The following is a 20,824-nucleotide window of genomic DNA, read 5'->3' as shown; positions in this document are numbered from 1 at the left end:
CTAAAGAGCATGGGACCCGAGGAAAAGCAGCAGAAGTTTGCTGCTGAGGACCTGCAGCAGCATTGCTGGTGGGGATGCAGAGCTCTGCAATGTCCAGGGCATGCGAAGCCAAAACGTAACGGCAAAGCAAAGGGGAAAAAGGGATGAGGAATCAGGATTGTTGTTGTTTTTAAGTTTATTCTTCCTTCATAAAGACACGTGTAAAAAAAAAAATCCTGGATAAAACTAACTGGCTGGGCCAGAGCTCTGTATAAAAACACACCATCACACATAGTAAAAAAACAAAACAACCAGCTATTTTTATATTATAAGTTAACGTATGTACGTGTTTGCAATTAATAAATACATAAATACAAAAGTTCTGCTGGTATTTGGCACAGGGCTGGAGAGGACGGAAAGGGGCGCAGGGGGGGCTGCTCACAAACCTGCGCCTGCGCAGGGGGAGCTCCAGGTTGGGCTGCAGCTCCATCGCTCTGCAGCTCCTCATCCCTGAGCTGTGCGTCGTCCCTGCAGGTGGAGGAGCAACCCAGCCAGCTGGGGGCCCCCACGGCCCTGGCAATGGGAATGAGCCGAGCCGCCCGTATTTCAGCCACCTCAGCGCCGATGAATCGCGCCCACGTCGCCTGCAGTCATAGAATCGTGGACTTGGGTTGGAAGGGGCCTTGAGGATCATCCAGTTCCAACCCCACTGCTACAGCCTTGTGTCTACTGCTAAGGGCAAGCAGAACTAGCTACAAATGCAACTCTAAATGGATCGTAGAGGGTAACCCAAGAGCCCCAGGGATGCTCGCCCACCACGCGTGCAGTACGAAGCGTAACGGTCGGCTCGGAGATGTTCTACAAGCAGAATATCACTAAAAAAATTAAAAAATTAAAAACGTTGATCCAGTTAAGAATCAGTGAGTGCCCGCACCAAGCAAAGATGCAGTTCTGCACCGAGGTCTGTATAAAATCAGTGCTGGTAAATGAGATGATCTCAAAGGCAGCTTGGAAGACCTTTTGGCTCGTTGCGTTGGCCAAATGAAATCAAGGCACTCGCGTGGCTTCCATAAGGCAGCACCAACGCTGAGTGTGGCGGAGAAGAACCCAGCTGGGATCGACTCCTCCAGGCTCAGCTGAGCAGTGCGACGGCTCCGGGAGGAAGGAGCCATGAGAATACTATCACAAAGATCAAGATAAGGGTTCTCAGAGGAATCCGCATCTTCAGCTCCAGCTGGAGAGGCGCAGGGCTGGCTGCGCTCCTCAGCTCACTTCATACTGGAAATATCCATTCCTAACCAGTTCGGAGGCAATTAGGTCTGCCACGCCGCTGAGGTTGATCTGGGACAGGGTCTCCAGCAGTGTATTCACGGAGGCTTTGCTGCCTTCTTTGTTGAGCCACATGTTGAGCATCTGATATAAGGGCTCCCCTGAGCCTCTGTCGTTCTGCTCTGCCTGATAAAGGTTGTTTTCCCGCAGACCGAGGGTTCGGCCGAATCTCCTCCATTCAGGGAAGGGCACAAACTCGACAAAGGTGTTGAAAGAGGAAGACAAAACTGGAATGAGAAGGGAGAAGCTCAGCGAATGCGGATATCTGGACTGGAAGAGCTTTCTCAGAGCCCTCAGGCTCAGCCCATCCCTGCCCACCAGCACATCCCAACACTTACCGCTTAGGGGGTCCTTTCCTGGCACTGGAACCAGCTTCTTCTGGGTTTCCACGTTGGGATCTGAAGTTCTTGGTGCCACCTCCTGAAAAAGAAGCGTATTACAGCACCCAGAGAGCTCTGGCATGAGCACCATCCCCGCACCCTGCTAACAGTGGGGTCAGGGAACATCTCTGGGCACTGCTGGGGCAGGAGATTGCCATGCAGCCCTGGGATGCTCCTCAATGGGGGTGATGGGTTCCTAACACCAGGATCCCGATGGCTCATGGGTGCTGGGCAGGGGGAGATTTGCTCACTACTGAGTGTAGAACGAAGATTATGGGCATAGAACATCTCCATGCCCATCTCCATCTCCATTCCCATCTCCACCTTCCCCCCATCTTCATGCAGACACCCTGGTTCAGCTCTGGAAGGCCTTGAGTTAATCAGCTCAAGGCGGAGGAAAGCAGCAGAGCTCAGCCATGCAGTGCCGTACCTCCATCTCCACACCACGGGGAACCTCTGAGCCCTGCGCTGCGGCGAGCAGCTGCTGCTGCTGCTGCTGGTTCAGGTAGATCTGCTCATTGCAGTTGTTGTCCTGAATCCCCATCCTCTGCAACAGTCTGTTCTGCTGGAAGAGAAACGCAGAGCAGCCAAGCTGGAGCCCCCCATCCTGGCAGCGGGGGCTGCAGGTGAACCACCCCCCCCTCACTACAGCATTCCCATGCAAGCAATGCAGGGAGCAAGCAGAGCAAAGCCCAGCACAACTCACCACCACGGCGCTGGGCTTCCTGCACAGATCTCCGCCACCCCCTGGAAGAAAAAGCAGCGCTGTCACCCTTCCTCTCCACAGGACGTCCCCTTCCTGCCCACACCCTGTGGGGTGAGGACCCCACGTCTACGGCCCGCGATCCCCCTCACCTGCACCGTAGTGTCTGCAGCACAAGCATAAGAACACCAGCAGGAACACCAGGCCCACAACCAGCACGATGATGGTAATGATGCCTGCTAAAGCAGACAAAACGGGGGTGTGGGGAGCTGCTGCCACAACAGCAGCCCCCAATCCTCCATCCCTCTCCCCATCCCAAACTCACTGGAGAAGCTGAAGGAGATGTCCAAGGGAGGACCGCACTGCAGGTCGCTGTGCTGCGTGCATGGAGCTATCCTCATTTGTCCTTTGGGGCACCTGGAATGGGGGATATGGGGCAGGTTCAGCACCCGGGGATCCCCCCAGCAGCCCAAGAGCTCCCCAGCTCCCAACTCACCGGGTTTGGCACTTTTGGCACATCTCACAGGGGTGGTCAGGTAAGCAGAAGGTGCCGTTCTTGCAGGCGCACTGCGTGTTCCTGGTGGGGATGCAGGGACTCACCTCCACCTGGTCTGTGGGCAAGAAGCAACACAGCTCTGCTCAGGCTCTCCCATCCGCTCCCCCATGCAGCCAACAACCCACAAGCCCAGGGAAGCCCAGCTTGCTCCCCAGGGTGGAGTTTTGCCATGCCTGCATGCCAAAGCAATGATTGCATTAAAGCTCCTGCAGCAGCCTGCAAGCACCGCCATGCGCCCAACCCCCAGCAGTCCTTGCTGGAGGACTCACATCCCTGCTTTGCACAAGGGATGCTGTGCTGCTTGGAGATACAGATCTGGAAGTATCCAGTGCGCCAGGTCAGGATGCAGCCTGCTCCCTCCATCCCAAGCACACCCAGCACGAGCTGCTCCTCAGGGTTGCTGCAGATGTCCTCACTCCTTATGCAGAAGCTCTGATAGCAACCCTCCCTCACACCACCTCATACCTTCCCTACACGTCCGGCAGCCCAGGCACTTGGGGAAGTCGTTTGGATACTCGGTGTACTCATCTTTCTTACATGGGAGGCACTTGGAGGAGTCATTTGCCAAATAGGTGCCTGCAAGAAGGGGTGAAACGGAAAGAAGTACGAGTTAATGCAGCACACTGGAGACACGGCGCTGCCAAGACGTGGAGATGTCTTTGCAGCAAGAGCTGCTTCTGCTGTCACTGAGTTGCACGGAGTGATGCTTGTGGCTGCCTTACCCATAGGACACTTTTTGCTGTAGAGGTCTGGTTCCAGGACATCTGACTCGCCTGCCCGCTTCTTCACTGCCGCAGCAGATCCCAAATGAACCTTCTGTTAAAAGCACAGGAAAAATGGGTTAGAAACACCCCAAACCCTTGGTGCAGAGGAGAAGCATCGCACCGGGACAACCCGCAGCTGCTGGACCCGATTATGCCTGCTTTCCTTCCCCAGTTTCTGAGCACGTGAACCAACAGAACGGAAGAAAGCAGCACGGTGCCGTGCAGGGATAATGCAGAGCAGCAAGGGAGGCGGTGGGGAGGAAGGCTGAGCTGCTCCCACCATTTCCACACCACTGGGGCCCCAGGACAGGGCGCAGGGACACGTGGCAGAGGCTCCGTACCCGCGCTGTGCCCTTCCCATAGCCCGCCTCGTAGAGCACATATTTCTTCCCTGAGTCAGAAACGCTGAAGCAGCACCTCCAAGGCACTGCAGGAGCAATATTGGCCCCCCCTCTTCCTCTTCATCACTTCCCGCAAGGAAGGGTGTGGGCACAGGGAAACAATGACATGGAGGGGACACCTCCATAATGGAGGACCGAGCCCCGCGCTCACCATCAGCATTGCTCTGAGAAAGCATTGCTGGAGCTCCTCACCTCCTCACCTCCTCTGCGTTGGGGCAGGGAGCAAGAAGAGAAATGAGAGCAACTCAGGTCCGGGTCAAAACGCCTGCCTGAGCCGTTTGGGTGTTTATGAAGGACAAAAAGCCTTTTTCTGTGTGATGTAAACCCTTTGCCTTCCACCACCTCTGCAGTTTTTAGGGCTTCACCAAACCGAGACCTGGGAGTTTTCATGGACGGAGATCGCACTGCCTGTCCTCATGGGGAGAAAAAGCTCTTCCCCATTCAAACCCTGCACAGTTGATCTCACCAACAACACAACCCCGCCTGCCGTTCGGAAGGGCCCCTCGTGTGTGGGATTTCATCACTGTCACAAAACAGAACTGTGCACGATAAAGTTACCAGCCTTCCCAGCCCGTATGGCAGCCCTGCAAAGCAGCCAGGGCCAGAACCCACGTGCGCAGGAAAACCCCCAGCACCACACTGGAGGAACCGCCAGGCAGAGGAATCCAATATCCTCATCTGCTCAAAGCAGAACTCCGTGCATTTTCCTTCTTTTCTGCCTTTTTTTACCCAAGGGAGGCACTGGACCATGGCAGCACCGATCCCACATGGAACCTCACACCGTCCTGATGGCATTAACACAACGCCAGCTCTCCATTTTGGGAAGAGGCTGTAAGTAAGCCCTGAACCATTTCCAGCCACACCAAAGGGGTTTTCCCACCGGACTTTACGCAGTTGGAGTTTGAGCTCTGGCAGATCCAGAGCCATTGCACACAACCCTCATGTGCTGGTGGCCCAACTCCAGGCATGATGCAAGGGGCAGCGGCGCAGCATTGGGTGACAGCCATGTGCAGCACCGAGTTAAGCAGTCAAATAAGGGGCTGCTCTGAATGCCTCCACAGGTGCTGGCATCAGCGAGGCTTTAAGATGCTGGAAAACAGCACCTCAATCACTGAATTCCTATAAGCTGCACATGGTAGGAACCGGACGAGAAGCTGATGCTCTTTTAGGGTTGGACGGTGGGCACCCCACCAGGGTCTGAGTGCCTCTGCGATGGCACAAATCACAATCCAGCTCCCCCAGCCTCGGGGGTGCATTTCTGTGGGGCCAGGTGAGGTGAGGCTGTAGGTATGTCACACTTTGGGCACCACCCATCCACGCAGGAACACGAATGGTGCGCAGTGGAGTTTTGGCCCCGGCTGCCATCAGCGCTGAGGTCTGGGCACCCATCTTATGGGCTGATGTGATGCATTCCTACACTGCACCTCCAGACCTCAACGCTGCCGAATGTTCCCGATGGTCACCGACAACAAAATGGCTCTCAAGCAAAAAGCGGGGAATTCCCTCCCAGCCAGGCAGCGCAGTAGGAATCCATCCCCCATAGGGCCAGGCTTGCTGTTCCCGAGCCCCACACGCCCATAGGGCCGATAGCCCATCCCATCCCCCCTCCGTGCCCCACAGCCTCGGCCCCACACACCCCTGTCCCCTACAAACCCACCCAGGAGAGCCCACCGCTCCCATCCCATGGGCATCACCAAAGTACTGCTGATGGCTGAGCCCCCGGAGCCCCAGCATTCCCTACAGCCCCCAGGCCAGCTAAGCGGCCCCATAGCCTCACCACCCCCTGTTTGGGGGCCAGGTGACCCCCCCACAGCCCCCGGGATCATGGGAGCCCCGCAGAGCCCTTAGACCAGGGGAGCCCCCCACAGCCCCTGCCCCTTCCATAGCCCATAGATCCGGGAAGCCCCTCCATGCCCTCGGCTCCCCCCATAGCTTCCGATCTGGGTGACCGCAACTCCCGAACTCCCCCCCTCCCCCCCCGTCCAGAAATTCCCGCTAAAGGAGAACTCCAATCCTCTACACTCCCCCATCACCCCCCCCACTCCACGTGAACCCCTACACCCCCATTCCCACAGACTCCCACCTGTTCCACCCCCCCCTTATCCCCATCCCCCGTAAAAACACCCCCCTTGCCTCCCACCCCACCACTTCCCATACAAAAGCCGCCCCCATCCCCACCTCTCCATACCCCCTCGACGGTGCGACAAGCCCGGACATGCCGCGCCGATATCGGGCAGCACCTCCGGGAATCCCGAGACCCCAAAACATCCCCCCGGTGTCCCCCAGCCCCCCCCCCACCCCCCCTCAGCCCCCCACCCCCATCCACGCACCGCCAACAGTAGCAGCAGGACGGGGCACAAGCGGAGCGCAGCTGAGCGCATCGTGCGCGGTGAGAGGCGCGCCGCTCCCGGGCTGGGATCCGGATTCGGATCGAGTGAAGACGGGGTTTGGTCCGAAACGGGACCTGGTCCGAACCACCAGTGAATTCCACGAGCTGACAGCTTCGCCGAGCGGAGCGAAGTGAAGCAATGTGAGCAACTGCCGGGATCGTTGGTGACGTAGGGAGGAGGAGGAGGACGAGGAGGAGGAGGAGGAGGAGGAGGAGGAAGAAGAGGGCTGGCCACGACCTCCAGGCACCGCCACAAATTCACGTATCGAGAAACCGCAGCAAGTTTCGCTGCAGAATCACTAAGAGAGGGAAAGTTGAACCTGGCTCGCGTTTCACACGCTTTTATTATTGATTTGTTAGACTTTTTTTTTAATACATATATAAAGGATTTTCGTGCCCAAACTTCTGTTCTTGAAGCTCTCGGGAGAGATGAGGGCTTTGCTCAGCATCTTCTCACTGAGGTTCTTTGATATGGAGGATGGGGTTGTAGGGAGAACAGAGCAGAGCAGTGCAGAATGAACCCATCATCGCCACTGAGCCGGAAAACGGGGAATTCCGGATCGTTTTGGGGAGAAAAATTCAATGAAGGGGGAAAAGAAAAAAAACACACAAAATCAGCAGGAAAACCTCCGGATTTTCTGCTGTTACACAACGGGTCTCTGCAGCGGGGTTTTGTGGATGGGGTGGAATTAAAACTACCCCAAAAGCAGAGCAGAGAAATGCAGTCCCTTGTTAATCTTTCTCTAACCTTGAACTCTGGGCTAGTGTAACTCATGCCGAGCGCTCGGAGCTTGCAAGAATTCCGGGCTCCCTCCCTAGAGGTGACTCACCAGGCTGTTAAATAACCCTTCAGCGCCGGGTCCTTTTTAAGCATCGCCCGAGGCAGAGAAATTGCAGGTGAGAGCGGAGGCAGAAAGCTCTGGGTAGCGATAAATGGTGCGGCTCCACGCATTGGGTGAGAACAGGGCACGGTTGGCAGCTTGGGATGGAGGGGAAAGCAGTGATGCTCAGCAGCTGCAATGGGGCCGGCGGGGCTGCAGGTGACAGCTTGGGGCAGCTGGCAGCATCCCCTCGGTGTGGCAATGAATTGGAAATCCATCCTGCAGACAGCAGGGCTCGTCCACGCCGAGTGCAATTCAACTCAAGTGCGATTTAAAGCAGAAAGATGAACCAGTGGTTGTTTCCTGGGGCATTAGCAACCCCAGAAGCACGCAGCGCCCTTTGCTTAACCAAACCCAATGACTTCACCCAGCTCAGGTCATGCAGCACTTTGCAGGCAGCTGATTTTCCCAGTTAGCTCACAGCAAACATTGCTCCCCAGCCCTGCATGTTCAGCAGGACTGGAAGGATCGACATCCTGACCTGCTGCTGTTGATGGGATGCCCTGCACACGCACAGCATGCAGACATTCCCCCAGCTTTAGGCTGTTTGTTCCTTTTCTCCACATTCTTCCAGTTAACAGCAGGCACTTCGGTTCCCATTCTGAGCAGCACTTGCTTAATTTAGTGCTGGAAATAAGAACTCTTATCCACGCCAGCACTCAGGACCCAGACTCCTCATCCTCGCTAGGAAGCCGCAGCCACAAACCTCTTATTTATAAAGCTTGGACCAGGAATGATCCGTGCCAACAACCGCAGACGTCGTGTTTTTGCACAGCTCTGAACAAAGGCAGCTTTATGCTCGGCACGTGGGTGCTCACAGCACATCGGGGCAGCAGTGCTTTGCAGGCAGGGGTACACACACACACACACACACACACACACACACACACACACACTCACATCACCCACCCACCCACCTGGCCAGAATTTCCAGCCAGACGTGCAGAACGTTTCTATGTAAGGTTGATTTGCACCGAATTCAGGCAGGAGAGGATTTATCAGCCCAGGACAGGCTGCTCTGCGTGCTTATCGCCTGCAGCCCGGCTCCTTGCAAACCCAGGGAGGCTGCAGAGCAGAAGCACTGGGTGTGAGTTCAGTGCACTGCAATGGGGCACCTCCATGCTTACACATCACCAAATTCACTCTTCCACGGCTCTGCTGCAGGTGGTAAATAAAACGAGTGCAAGGAGCACAGCTTGCCTCCAGGGAGCAGGGAAGGTGTGGGAGCAAAGTGGGAATTAATGACTCACAGATGATGCCTGCTGTAAAGGGCTGCAAGGGATGCTCACTCTTATCAGCCCTTCTTGTTCTCCTGGCTAATGAACATTGGTTTCATCATATGGGGTGAGGGCAGCTTCCCTTCCCTTCCCTTCCCTTCCCTTCCCTTCCCTTCCCTTCCCTTCCCTTCCCTTCCCTTCCCTTCCCTTCCCTGCCCTGCCCTGCCCTGCCCTGCCCTGCCCTGCCCTCCCCTCCCCTCCCCTCCCCTCCCCTCCCATCAATTCCAAGCTGTATCACAGAACCACAGGATGCCTTGGGAATCCATCTGATAATTCTGAACTTCCCCCTCTGGATAAAAACAGATTTGTCTCATAAATACCAGGTTCCTCTTTATAAGTGGAATGAGGGACTCATGGGCAGCCTGGCTGTGAACTCCATGAGAACAGACCTTGGTTTCCCCCTGGGCAAGCCGCAGAGCCCTGGGTTCCCCATTCCCTTCTGCACAGCGGGATGCTTGGACTGCTGAACTCAGACCAACCCCTTTTCCTGCTCTTCCCATCCCTCCCCTTTTCTGTGCCCTTGAAAACAGACTTAAAAGGGGCCTTGGAATGAGGGAGAGCCCCAGTGGGATGAGGGCTGCACTGCTGCAGGTTCCTTATCCCAGCTGAGCATCTGTATGCTTCGACACCACTGCAGAGCTCCGGCTCTGGGTTTGAAATGATCAGCACTGCATAAAACCTCATCGAGTTCCTTCCCAGGGGGTTACAAAGCCCACACAGTGCCCCAGAGCAGCCTGCAGCCCCCTGCTGCCCCCCCCCCAGGCTCACCCCATAAACCTGAGACCCTGCAAAGGGACCAAGCTGCTGCTGTGCCAATGCAAAACAAATTAGCCACCGACGTCTTGAACCTTTCCTCCAAAAAAGCACACCCAGATACGTTCTCCTGTCAAATATCACCCCATGTCCACTTTGTATTGTTTTCCCACAGGTCAGGAGGGGATTTCTTGTGCAGGACGAGGATCATCACTTGGCTCCTTTCACGGGTGAACACGTGATGCCTCCCTCCAGCAGCCAAAGGTTCAAGGCTGATTTTCCCAGGTGTTTAAACACAGCCCTGTGCGGTTCCTGTGATGAGGCCTCGTGGTCAGACCTCGTGGTTCAGCTTCCTGCCCGCGGTGTTTGCTTTGCTTTGCACCCTCCCTTGTGCAGAACAGCTTTGGTTCCTGTATCAATGGCTTCACAGTTACAAGGCAGTGTAATTTTGAGGGCAACACCAAAATGACTAATTTGAAATCTCAGCTTGGCTGAAAGGAGATAAAAATAGTCTCTTGGCTCTGCTGAGTCATCTGCTAATTTAAAGCACAGATCAGAGCATGTTTAAAGGCTGCTCCGGGACCCTGCAGCATCCAAGAGAGCCAAAGAGGCCACACCGAGCCCTGCGAAAGGGTCAGCAATGGTTTTCATTCACCATGGCCATGGGTCGGGTAGGGCACAAGCAAGCCATAAAGCAAAACACAGTTTTCCAAACTCCACACGCTGAGATATGGCAACTGAGGATGAGCCTTCGTGCTTACCCACAGCCATAAACCTTAAAGGAGAACTGCACGCAAGATGCAGGGATTCAGTGCAAAGAGTGCAGTTCCAAGGAGCTGTGCAGCAGCAGGACGGCTCCTGGAGCCTTCTGCTGAAATGCAGAGCTGTCCTTCTCTCTGCAGGGCAAGAAACAGCACATATGGCGGGTGCAGAGATATAGAAATAGCAAAACCTTGGCAGCTCTGCTTGAGGAACAGCCTTTGCCTCCCCTTTTTTTCTCAGTCTGAAAACTCTCCACAGGAAGAAACCCCTGGCAGTGATGGCATGCTGGTATTCACAGTCACCGTGCATAGAAAAGACCTCCAGACCCCAAATCCAACCCCAACCCATCCTCACTGACCGTGTGCCACATCCCGCGGTTCCACCACAGCCCCAGAGGCAGCGCCACCCGCCCGGGCCGCCCGTGCTGAAGCATTAACCCTCTTTACGAGATTTATTCCCTAAATATCCAATGTCAGCCTCTCCTTCCCCCCCTACAGGTCATTTCTCCTCGTCCTATCGCTATTTATTGGGATCCCTGGGCCCTACACGACCCACCCAGACTCAGAACCATAAGGAGGGTCGATCTTAAAGCATCGTCACCGAGAGGGCCACGGAAAGTATTTTTGGAGAATGTGAGATGATCTGCTATGCAAAAAACAGCGAGAACTGCCAGCGCTGGGGGCCACGCTCAGCACACACCGTGCGCTGTTTACACGGCATTTATGCGGTGTTTTTCGGCGGCTGGAGGGGATCGCTGACCCAACCCTGAGGTTTTCGGGGTTTCCACGTGCGCAGCACGGTGCTCTCACACCGCCAGCCCTGCTGCAAGGCACTGCCGTGCCCCCCACACGCTGCTCGCTCAGAGCAGCCCCTCAGAGCTGTGACCGGCAGCCCAGAGCACGCTGCGAGCCCCACACCCCCGAAGTTCCATGCAGCCACGTGGAGGAGAACGAAGCGCTCCGATTCATACTCCCCTCCACCGCCCCACTGCCCAAAATGGCGGCCGCGCTTACAGCGCATGCGTAGGGCCGTACCACGACGGGCGGTGGGGGGGGAGGCGGCGCGGAGCGGCCCACACAAAGGACAGCGGTGGGGGGAGCAGCGCGCATGCGCTTTGCGCGTCCCTGGCAGCCAGGCGGGTCCCGGCCGGGCGGAGGCCGCGGCGAAGCCGGGGGCTCGCGTAGATGTGCAGCCCGGGGAGGGCGCCCCCTGGGCCGGCCCCGGCGGGGGACCTGCCGCCCGAGTGGGAGACGGACGACGAGCGTATGGCTTTTCTGTTCTCGGCTTTTAAGCAGAGCCGTGAAGTGAACAGCACCGAGTGGGACAGCAAGATGGCCTTCTGGGTCGGGCTGGTGCTGGGCCGGGGCCGCCGCCGCGGTGCCGTTCGTACCTGTCTGCGAGAGCTGCAGAACGGCTTCGAGCGGCGGGGCAGCGTGCCGCTGGGCCTCGGCACCGTGCTGCGGGAGCTGCTCAGGTAGCGGGGGCTGCGGGCTGGGCCTGAGGGCCGGGCGGTGGACAGCAGCCTGGATCGAGGTGGGGGGGGGCACGATGGGATCGATGGGAGTGCGGGGCTGTGGGGCTGGGGGTGCGGTGTGATGGGCTGAGGGGCTGCGAGGCGATGGAGCTGGGGATGGGGGTGAGAACTCAGGAGTGAAGCAGTCACTGGGGAGATCCTGTGCCTGGAATTACCTCCCTGTGTCCGATTATTGAGCTGGGGAGAGTGGCGGGGGTCTGTGTAAGGGAGGGGATGCAGCTGGGGAGCTCTGTGCGATGGGGGCTTGAGGCATGGAGCAGGTTGCCCAAAGAGGCTGTGGATGCCCCATCCCTGGAGGCATTCACGGCCAGGCTAGATGTGGCTCTGGGCAGCCTGGGCAGCTGGTTGGCGGCCCTGCATATAGCAGTGGGTTGGAACTGGATGAGCATCGTGCTCCTTTGCAACCCAGCCCGTTCTGTGATTCTATGGACAGGTGCAGCCAGGAGCCCTAAGTGGGGTACACAGACAGAGAGGGGCTTGGGGTGAAATGCAGGGCATGGCTAAGGGGCTGCTTCTGGAGGGTAGGAGGGGGCTGTGTCTGGAATTGGGGGCCCACCCCACAGCAGGGCTGTATGGGGGGCCCCTGTTGTGTAGGTGGGCTGTGATATGGGGAGCTTTGTGTGTGCAGGCAAGGAGAGCTGTGTTGTGCCAGGCACCGAGAGGGGCTTGAGAGAATGTCAGCTGTATCCATGGCAGGGGGAGTGCATTGAGGTGCTGGAGAAGCAGTGGGTGCAGGGGGACCTAAGGGTGCTGCCCCTGGAGGGGGGGGTGGCTGTGCCCTCGAGTGCTGATCAAGCACAGGGGTTATGTAAGAGTATGAAGAGGTTTTGCACCATGCAAAGTAGGGGAGAGCACAGAAAGGTCAATGTGGGGCTGCGTAGGAGGGAGCTCTGTACGAAGTAAAGCAGTACAGTCAGGAGCTTGGGGTTTCCCAAAGGAAGTGCACTGGGGCTAGCAGGAGCTGTGGGAGGGCAGTACCAAGGGAAGCGCTGCGCTGGGAGAACCCATAGGTGCAGGAAGGAGCTGGGTGTTAAGTGGGGTTACATTCTGTCAGATGGTTGCTGTGATGAGAGGCTCTGATGGTGTGTGGGGTTGTGTGGGCACGTGGGGATGTTCTGCATGCATTGTGCTTGCAATGAAGTGTTTTGTCTTGTGAAACTAGCCTGAGTCTGATAGCCTGAAATGATTCAAGGACAGCAGTGCTTAGCAGAATCCATGTGCAACATAACATTTCTCAGATACAGAGAGTTCCTTCCTTTTTTTGTTGTTGCAATTTAATGCACAAATGAAGCAGACATGAAATTTGCAGCTGAACTTCCTCATCAGTTTCTTCGTTCAGTGCCTCACTGGTTTCAAGTAACAAAGCACAGAAACTGTGAGCCTGGAAGAAGTTGTTTTGTTTTGTTTTCTGTGCTGCTGGTGGAAGAGCTGACTGTATTCGTTTCTGCTTGCATGGCTTTTCTCTAGACGTGGCAAGATGCAGAGGGAGTCGGACTTCATGGCCAGTGTGGACAGCAGTTGGATCTCTTGGGGTGTGGGAGTCTTCATCCTGAAGCCTCTGAAGTGGACGCTCTCAAGTGTGCTGGGTGACAGCAAAGTACCTGAGGAGGAGGAAGTTCTGATTTATGTGGAGCTACTTCAGGTAAGCGCTGCCGAGAGCCTTCAGAAAAATACAAGAGCGGTTTTAGGTGCTAGCAAGGAAGGTTTGGGGTTGAGAAAGGACTGCCTTCAGGCTTTCCTACACCTGAGGAGTACAGAAACAGATCTACGGATGTTCCTCTAAGCTGATGTGTTGACTTCTTGCTAACATCTAAGAAATGAGAGGGCAGGCTTGCTGCCTTGCCCAGGAAGACAAGAAGTCTGCTGTGAGACCTCTGTACATCTTGGGTTTGAGTTGATGAGAGTGTGGTATACAAGAGGAATGTACAGTCTGAATTGAAGAGTGCTGTGCTGGCAGTCAGGATCCTGGGATCCTTTCTGTTGGTGGCTGTTAAAACGAGCACCAGATTTAGTGCTGCTGTGTGCAGATGGCCTCTGGATGACTGGGGCTAGAAGAAATGCAAGAGCTCTGTGGGTGTGTGCCTTTATTTGTAGTTGATCTGATAGCACACCGTGCCTTTCCTCAGCGGTGGGCATTGCACACTCCTTTCAATGTGGAAGAGGAAACTTCAAAAGGTGTCTGGAACATCACGTGCCTCGATGCAGAGCTCAGGAGTCGATGGGAGGAGTTGTTTCTGTAGTTCCTCTCTTTGAATGGGGAAAGCTTTTCCCTTGTTTACGCAGGAAAATGACTCAGTGAGTTCAGCTCATTGTGTGGATTGAAGAAAAGTTCATGTGGGGTTTAAACTCCTGGGGAGGAGAAATGTAGAAGCGCCCACCTTGCTGCTTGGATTGGAGCAGCATTATAGTTGTTTTCAGGTGTTGTTTCTGCCTCGTTCTGCAGGTCAGCCTGACCCAAGCTGGGCCTGGCTTTTTACCTTTGGTGTGTGAGAGGAAGTAGGTGCAGCTTGGCATCGTGAGCTGAAAAATAGCTGAGAGGAAACTGACCGCTGTCCTGTGTCCTTCCAGGAGAAAGCAGAGGAGGTTTATCGCCTGTACCAGAACTCTGTGCTTTCATCTCACCCCGTCGTTGCCCTCTCTGAGCTGCGTTCCCTCTGCGCTGGTGTTTGTCCAGATGAAAGAACGTTCTACTTGCTGCTGCTCCAGCTGCAAAAGGAAAAGAAAGTCACAATCCTGGAACAGAATGGAGAGAAGGTACAGGGTCAAGGTGACTGCTTTGGGGAGGTGTAACCCTGTCTTACGTTTCATCTGGCTGGAAGGGACTTTGTTGGCCAAAGGTGTGCGTTCTGTACTTGAGGAAAGCGATTCTATGCGTTCCAACACCACAGCCTGATAACAGATGAGATTCAGTTTTGTGTGCTGCCATCCAACATCTGGAGCATCAGCCACGTAGCTTACAGACTGGCAGATATTGCAGCTGGCAGCTCTTCCAGCTGCCCAAACTGAAATGGGTTCATGCTGCTGGGATGGGGGTTTCTCTCCTCATGCCCAGGCCCCCCTGTCTGTCAGCAGCACTGAGCAGGCTCTGCTCTCCCTGTGTGCTGGCAGTGCTGGGTGCTGTGGCTCTGTGCTGAAGAACCTAGAAGCCTGATGCTGCCCCACGCTGTTCGAAGTACTGGGACAGCTTTAGTGATCAGGGTGCTCATTAAGGCAGGATTCCATCTGATTTAATACCAAATTATACTGGCATGGCTCCTCAACTCTGTTACAAGACTCAAAGAAAACCACGGGTGTAAAAGCATCTTTCTGTTAGAATGAAAATATTTCCAGTGCAGCCACAAATGGTGGAGATGAGTGAATCCAGTGTGTGCTGCTGCTTTTCCTTTAGATAGTGAAGTTTGCCAGAGGACTTCATGCCAAAGTCTCTCCAATGAATGACGTGGACATCGGAGTCTATCAGCTGATGCAGAGCGAGCAGCTGCTGTCACAGAAGGTGGAGTCCCTTTCCCAGGAAGCAGAGAAGTAATTTGGGGATGGGTGGTGGGAAGAACTTCGTGTGATGCAGAACTCTGTACCCCTGTTAGGTAGTTAAGAGCAAAGCTGCCTTCTTGTTCTATCCCAGGAAAGTACACATAATATCTTCAGCAATGCTGTAAGGCAGGCTTTCTGGTCTTGTTTCTTGCCCCTATGAAAACTGTATGCAGTGAGTGGATGTCAGAAGCTTTGCAATGATCTGAAATACTTCCGAGGGTTACTTGTGAAAAGCAGGATGGCTTGAGGGCTGCTGAATCTGAAATTCCTGGGTACTTGGTCGCTTGCTGTGTGTCAGAGCAAGGTGGTGAAGGTGGCTGCAATTCTAAAGTTTGTTTCTAAGAAAGAAACACAAACTACTGCTGCTTGCAAAGGACTAATCTCTCTTTTTTTTTCTTATTGCATCTGTACAGATGTAAAGAAGATGCCCGGAATGCTTGTAGAGCTGGGAAAAAGCAACTGGTAAGTGATGGTCTGTTTAGGAGGAGTAGGACAGGTTAAATGCCTTGGGGCTGGTTGGTTACTACAGCTAATGACCAGGTTTGGTGTGGTAAGGTTTATCTCAGGAGTGTGAAGAGTGTCTCTGTTGTCAGAGGTCTCCTTAAGGTGAAGGCATGGCTTTGTCAGACCTGCTGACGTGGTGAAGAGAATGGGAACATGTAGCTCCTAAAACCAGCAGCTTTGTGTGCCTTGTTGTGCAGGGGGGATTCTGTTCCCTTTGAGCTCTGCCTGGTCGGTGAGCCAGGTCTGTTTGTTGTCCCATGTCTGCAGGCTCTGAGATGTCTGAAGTCCAAACGAAGGACAGAAAGGCGCATTGAGGAGCTTCATTCCAAGCTGGATGCAGTGCAGGGGATCTTGGATCGGATCTACGCTTCCCAGACCGACCAGATGGTAGCTGTTCTTCCTGACTTCTCAGCCTAGCCCCACTCTTTCCTTTTGTGTTGCTTTACCTGTTCCTCTACCTGCAAGCCAGCTGGTGAGGCTTTATGCTCTGCTCGAGGAAGCAGCAGCTCTGATATCAGAGCATTGCTCTGAGAGAAATGCTTCTGGCTCTTATTTTGTGTGCTCACTTCTCCATGAGCGCCCTGCTTGAGCAGTGAGCCTTGAGAGGTGCTGACAGTGTTTGCTTGTAGTTAACGTTGTGCTTCTGTTTCTTTTTCTTCCAGGTGTTTAATGCCTATCAGGCTGGTGTGGGTGCTTTGAAACTCTCTATGAAGGATGTTACTGTGGAGAAGGCAGAGAACCTGGTAGATCAGATACAGGAGGTACTGAAATAGGAGCATGTATAACTAAGCACTTAATGCACAATAAGCACATTTGCCCAGCAGATTTGAAGCATCTGCTGTTGCTTGGTTTCTGCCTTGTGTGTCATCAGAATGAATGGAGTTATTCCTGGTCTTCTCAGACCAGCAAGCAGAGGTATTCCAATAACTGTCTGTGTCTGGTTTTATGTAATTGCATTTGTTGCTGGCCACAGCAAACCTCACGTTGGCTCTTCAGTTAGCAGCGTTGTGCAAGCATGCAGCTCTCAGAAAATGTTTCTCTCCTGGAAATGCTAAGAGTGTATTCTGAATTAATGGCAGCAAAGGGAGCAATCAGCATGAGCTGATGGAGAAAACAGAGGAGGATTGTTTCTTCAGCTCCACGTGCTTAAGTGTAGTGACTTCAGCTGCTGAGCTGGAAGGCTGTTAAAATCTCCTAGCTGAACTGCTTTCATCTGCCCCTTCCTTTGTTAGCACGAGCCTCGATGGAAGCTTGTTGCTTATGTGAAATAGCAACAGCTGGAGGGATGTCTTCCCTTTTCAGGTTTATTTCCCCTTGCAGCACTTACTCAATCGTCTCCCACATTACTGTTGTTACTGCTGAACAGTCAGGCATGTTGGACTTGTGGAAGCAGCAGCTAGTGCAAAAGAGGTCCACTGCTGGTTCATTTATTAGTGCTGTTTCTACTTTTGGCATAGCTGGATTACAGTAAGGCAAGAGTGACTTCAATTTCATACAAACTGTCTTTTTCTTTTTTACTCCCTAGCTTTGTGATACTCAAGATGAAGTAGCCCAGACTCTGGCTGGAGCAGGGGTCAATGGTTTGGGTAAGTTCTGGGGCTCTCAGCTTCTGCTTGTGTCTTTGCCACTGCTGTTAGAGGGAGCTGTGGCTCACCAGGAGTTCCCTATTACTCACAATGAAGTGGTGGTGGGGAGAAATAACAACTCCATTAAACTTCAATCCATCTGTGAAGGTGATACTTCATTAGAAGCTAAATGTTTTCTTTCATTGGCAGAGATGGACTCGGAGGATCTGGAGAAGGAGCTGGACAGCCTCCTCCAGGACTCTGCTAAGGAGCCTGTCCACCTTCACCCCGTGCCCCCAAAGGAGCCGGATTCTGGATTTGTAGGAGCCATTTTGGATGCTGAGCTTGAAGCTGAGTTGGAAAAGCTCTCTGTTTGTGACGAAGGTATGGGTGTCAGCAGGCTGTGCTAATTACCATGGCTAGGATCAGTTGCAGGGTTAGGATTTTCGTTGCTGTTGTGTTTTATTATCCGATCCTTTGTCCTGGTGGAAACTGATGGCGTTGTGTTGCAATTTCCTTTATAGATCTGGCACAAGATGCTCCATCGGCTTCCTCTGAACCCCAAACAGCTCTGGGACTGGAGCTCTAAAGACCCAACCGCATCCTGTTGCTGCAGTTTGACAAGTTGTCTTCAGGCTCTTTAATTATTGACTAAAACTTTGGGACGGGGGGGTCCTGGTCCCCTCTTCTTCATGAAATCACTTTGCTAAGCAACAGGATCTCCTGCCGTGACAATCCACTCTGGAACTGGCCCCAGCTGGTGTTTGTCATCTCTGTGCCAACATCTGCACTGGTCTGAATTTGACTTGCTGTCATCTCCAGTCACCTGTGACATCCAGGAACGCAGTTCACTCCTCTGCCCAGTGGAGATAAACTCTCTCTGTCCATAACAGTGCTTGTTGTTGATTTCTTTTGGTTTTCTTTCTCTTTGCTGTGGCTCACGTTGAGAACCTGAGTTGCAGCAGCATTGCAGTTGCTCAACGTTTGGCTGTGTGGTTGTTTAGAACACTTGGCACGTAGGTACTGCCCTTGACATAAGTTACCTGCAACGAGCTTCAGCTTCACCACCTGTCCGTAGTTCCATCCCTCCCCTCTGTGTGCTGCACGGTTGTGGACAACTAGACACTGTAACAATTGTAGGAGGTGTTGCTGCCGTGCTAGAGGGCAGCAATTGCAAGCACAAGACAAAAAAATTCCTCTTTCTGTAATGACACTAAGGCCTTAAAAGGGAGACCTGCAAAATATGTGAAGTTGAGGGAGTTGCTGGTGCTGAGGTCAGTGACAAAGCCTTGCAGTCGCTGCGATGCGGCTTCCTGCTTTCTCTTACTTGAAATCTGTGCTGCCTGCTGCCTTTGCATCTTCCTTGGTGGCAAGGCGGCAGCAGGGCGACCTGCTTCCAGCTCTCCTGTGGAATGATTTGGGGTGGGAGGGGAGAAGCTGCATCGTTTTCTCGTTTGGAGTTTGGTGTAACAGTTTCAACGGCTTGTGGTCTTGGTGTTGCAATTCCACAAGATGATGGGTTACCAGAAAGCCCCAAAATAAAACCCTGTGTTTCTATTGCAAAAAAAAAATCCCCAAACAAACAAAACCAAGCACAGTATGTGAAGATGGTTTTGGAGGCTGGGAAGTGAAATCATTGCTTTATTTTATTTTATTTTTATTTTTTGCAGGTCACTTTTTTATGCTATGTATGCACTTGGAAAAGCAGAAAGCCTGGTACTGCACCCCAATAAATGAATTCCTTCAGGAGGAGAAGAGAAGGAGCGTGGGCTTCCTGCATGCCCTGTGTATGGCAGGGCAGCCCGGAGCTCTGTTGAGCTGCAGTCCTCTCTGCACCTCTCCCTGACTCGGAATGTATTCGCTATCATCAGTGTCTGTTTCTCAGCTCTCTCCTGGCCCTGAGTTGCAGAGCTCGAGCTGTGTGCTCGGCTGAGCAGCGCCCTGGGCCTGCAGTTGCTGTGCTGCTGCCAAAGCAGCTTCAGCCCCAGAGTGCTGGGAGAGAAATCCTGGGCAGCATCAGGTGCTGCTTTGGTGTCCTTGTCGCTCCTGCTGAGCGGTGCAGGCCCTGCAGTCAGCCAGCAGTGCGCCCAGGCTGCACCTGAAAGCATTCTCTGTATTCCTTTCTTTTGTAAGCCAAGGGGAGGAAAAAAACCCACTGTTTTCTGCCTACATGTAATAAAGGGGAGAGGAAGAACCAGAGTCCCTTGTGCTTCTGTTTCGCTTTGCAGCTCGTTGCCAGGACTGTCCTGTGACTGCAGAGGTTCCTGGGTGAGACGCTGCCTCCCACCCGATGTCTCAAAGCAGTTCCTATTGTCTGACAAGCAGCAAGTCGGTGGATTTTGTTTTTGCCTCAAGACAATGACTGAATGGAACACCGGCCATATCAGCACTGCCCAAACCAGCCCTCCTTCCTGCTCAGTGAACCAAGCTTTGAATTCACCAAGTCAAGCGTGTTTCCTGCAGCCAGAGGTCAGAGCTGAGCGAGCTGCTGATCTCTAGAGAGTATTTTTGCAGGGGGGTGAAGGAAGAAAGGAGCCTCTTCCTCCTGTGCTCGCTCTGTGCTGTCTGTAGCATCTCTGGAAGTTTCTAAACGACACGAGTAGTGCTTGTGCTCCTCCTGTAGGAACTTAGTGGGGAACAGAGCATAGAATGACTGCTGGAGGAGCAAAGTCTCCTGTAAGGCATCAGAGACAGAGCTGGGGAAGAGTAAATGCCCAAGCAGCTGCTGCTTCATTTAAGTGGCTTGTTGTTTTCTTCCTTTGATGCAAAGAGGGGAATGTGGTGGAGACGCTGGGTGAGAAAATGAAATACAAGAAACAAGAGCTGGATTGCCACTGAACTGCAATCTTATCACACTCGAGTGCTGCATCCAGCAATACCTCGCTTGGTTCCCAGAAAAAATGGCAGCTCTGAAGTGAGGAAACGTAGCAGCTGTGCAGTGCAATGCAGCAGCAGGAGACTGAAATCTGTGCTTTGCTTTCCTACAGCAGAAGAGCTGTCAGCCCTTCCTCTGCGAGGTGTGTGGCAGCGCAGGTGATGTTCTGGGCCCCACCACTGCTTCCCCTTGCTGACCCAGCTCTGAACATCTTTCAGTGCAAGGATCAGGTCCAGGTGTTTCTAAGCTCCTAAGAGGGGGGGCTTCCTCAGACCATGGGTTTCCTGGGACGCCTTCAGGCCGTGGGACCTGAGCACGGGGTGAGCGCTCAGTGCCAACCTCGGGTGCATTAAATGCTGCAGGGCAGATCACCACTATCACTGCTCCCTTTAAGGCTAACAGAAGCATCCCACATCTTAGTCATCTCTGTGTCCTGTACAGGGAATAGGAATAAATCACTCTGGGAAGCACGCATGCATGCATCCTTGCATGGCATAATGCGTCTCCAGGGAGCGCGCCGCTGTCATAGAACCCTTAGAGTTAGAAGGGACCATTGAAGGCCATCTAATCCAACTGCACTGAGACACCACAGCTCCATCGGGGCCTCATCCAGCCCTGGCCCGTGTTGTCGGCGCAGTTGG

General features: G+C 53.8%; 2 protein-coding genes across 8 annotated transcripts; one reads left to right on the top strand and one right to left on the bottom strand.

Annotated features, from left to right (window-relative positions):
- Positions 1–1,242: 1,242 nt before the first annotated feature.
- On the bottom strand, positions 1,243–8,627 carry LOC125685252 (tumor necrosis factor receptor superfamily member 10B-like). Of its 6 annotated transcripts, none has more exons than XM_048928181.1 (10): positions 8,089–8,627; positions 6,443–7,034; positions 3,670–3,763; positions 3,413–3,523; positions 2,888–3,002; positions 2,717–2,808; positions 2,544–2,630; positions 2,119–2,435; positions 1,647–1,728; positions 1,243–1,535 (listed from the first exon to the last, which is right to left on the bottom strand). In XM_048928181.1, the coding sequence occupies exons 2-10, from the start codon at positions 6,491–6,493 to the stop codon at positions 1,243–1,245; spliced, it is 1,242 nt and encodes a 413-aa protein (XP_048784138.1). In that variant the 5' UTR covers positions 6,494–7,034; positions 8,089–8,627. The 6 variants fall into 6 exon arrangements, with proteins under 6 accessions (XP_048784138.1, XP_048784139.1, XP_048784141.1 ...); XM_048928182.1 differs by having other exon boundaries at positions 8,300–8,627; XM_048928184.1 differs by having other exon boundaries at positions 2,119–2,253; positions 2,395–2,435; positions 6,443–8,625.
- A 2,644-nt stretch (positions 8,628–11,271) lies between these two features.
- CHMP7 (charged multivesicular body protein 7) lies at positions 11,272–19,502 on the top strand. Of its 2 annotated transcripts, XR_007373418.1 has the most exons (11): positions 11,272–11,648; positions 13,176–13,350; positions 14,277–14,462; positions 15,097–15,230; positions 15,653–15,701; positions 16,011–16,130; positions 16,406–16,504; positions 17,269–17,329; positions 17,519–17,692; positions 17,833–18,582; positions 18,979–19,502. XR_007373418.1 is itself a non-coding variant. In XM_048928216.1 (10 exons), the coding sequence occupies exons 1-10, from the start codon at positions 11,359–11,361 to the stop codon at positions 17,895–17,897; spliced, it is 1,353 nt and encodes a 450-aa protein (XP_048784173.1). In that variant the 5' UTR covers positions 11,272–11,358; the 3' UTR covers positions 17,898–19,502. The 2 variants fall into 2 exon arrangements, 1 of the variants encoding a protein (XP_048784173.1); XM_048928216.1 differs by having other exon boundaries at positions 17,833–19,502.
- The last annotated feature ends 1,322 nt before the right edge of the window (positions 19,503–20,824 follow it).

Source organism: Lagopus muta, chromosome 27, assembly GCF_023343835.1.
Source record: "Lagopus muta isolate bLagMut1 chromosome 27, bLagMut1 primary, whole genome shotgun sequence".
NCBI lineage: Eukaryota > Metazoa > Chordata > Aves > Galliformes > Phasianidae > Lagopus > Lagopus muta.
This window is presented reverse-complemented; position numbering and strand designations above follow the sequence as displayed.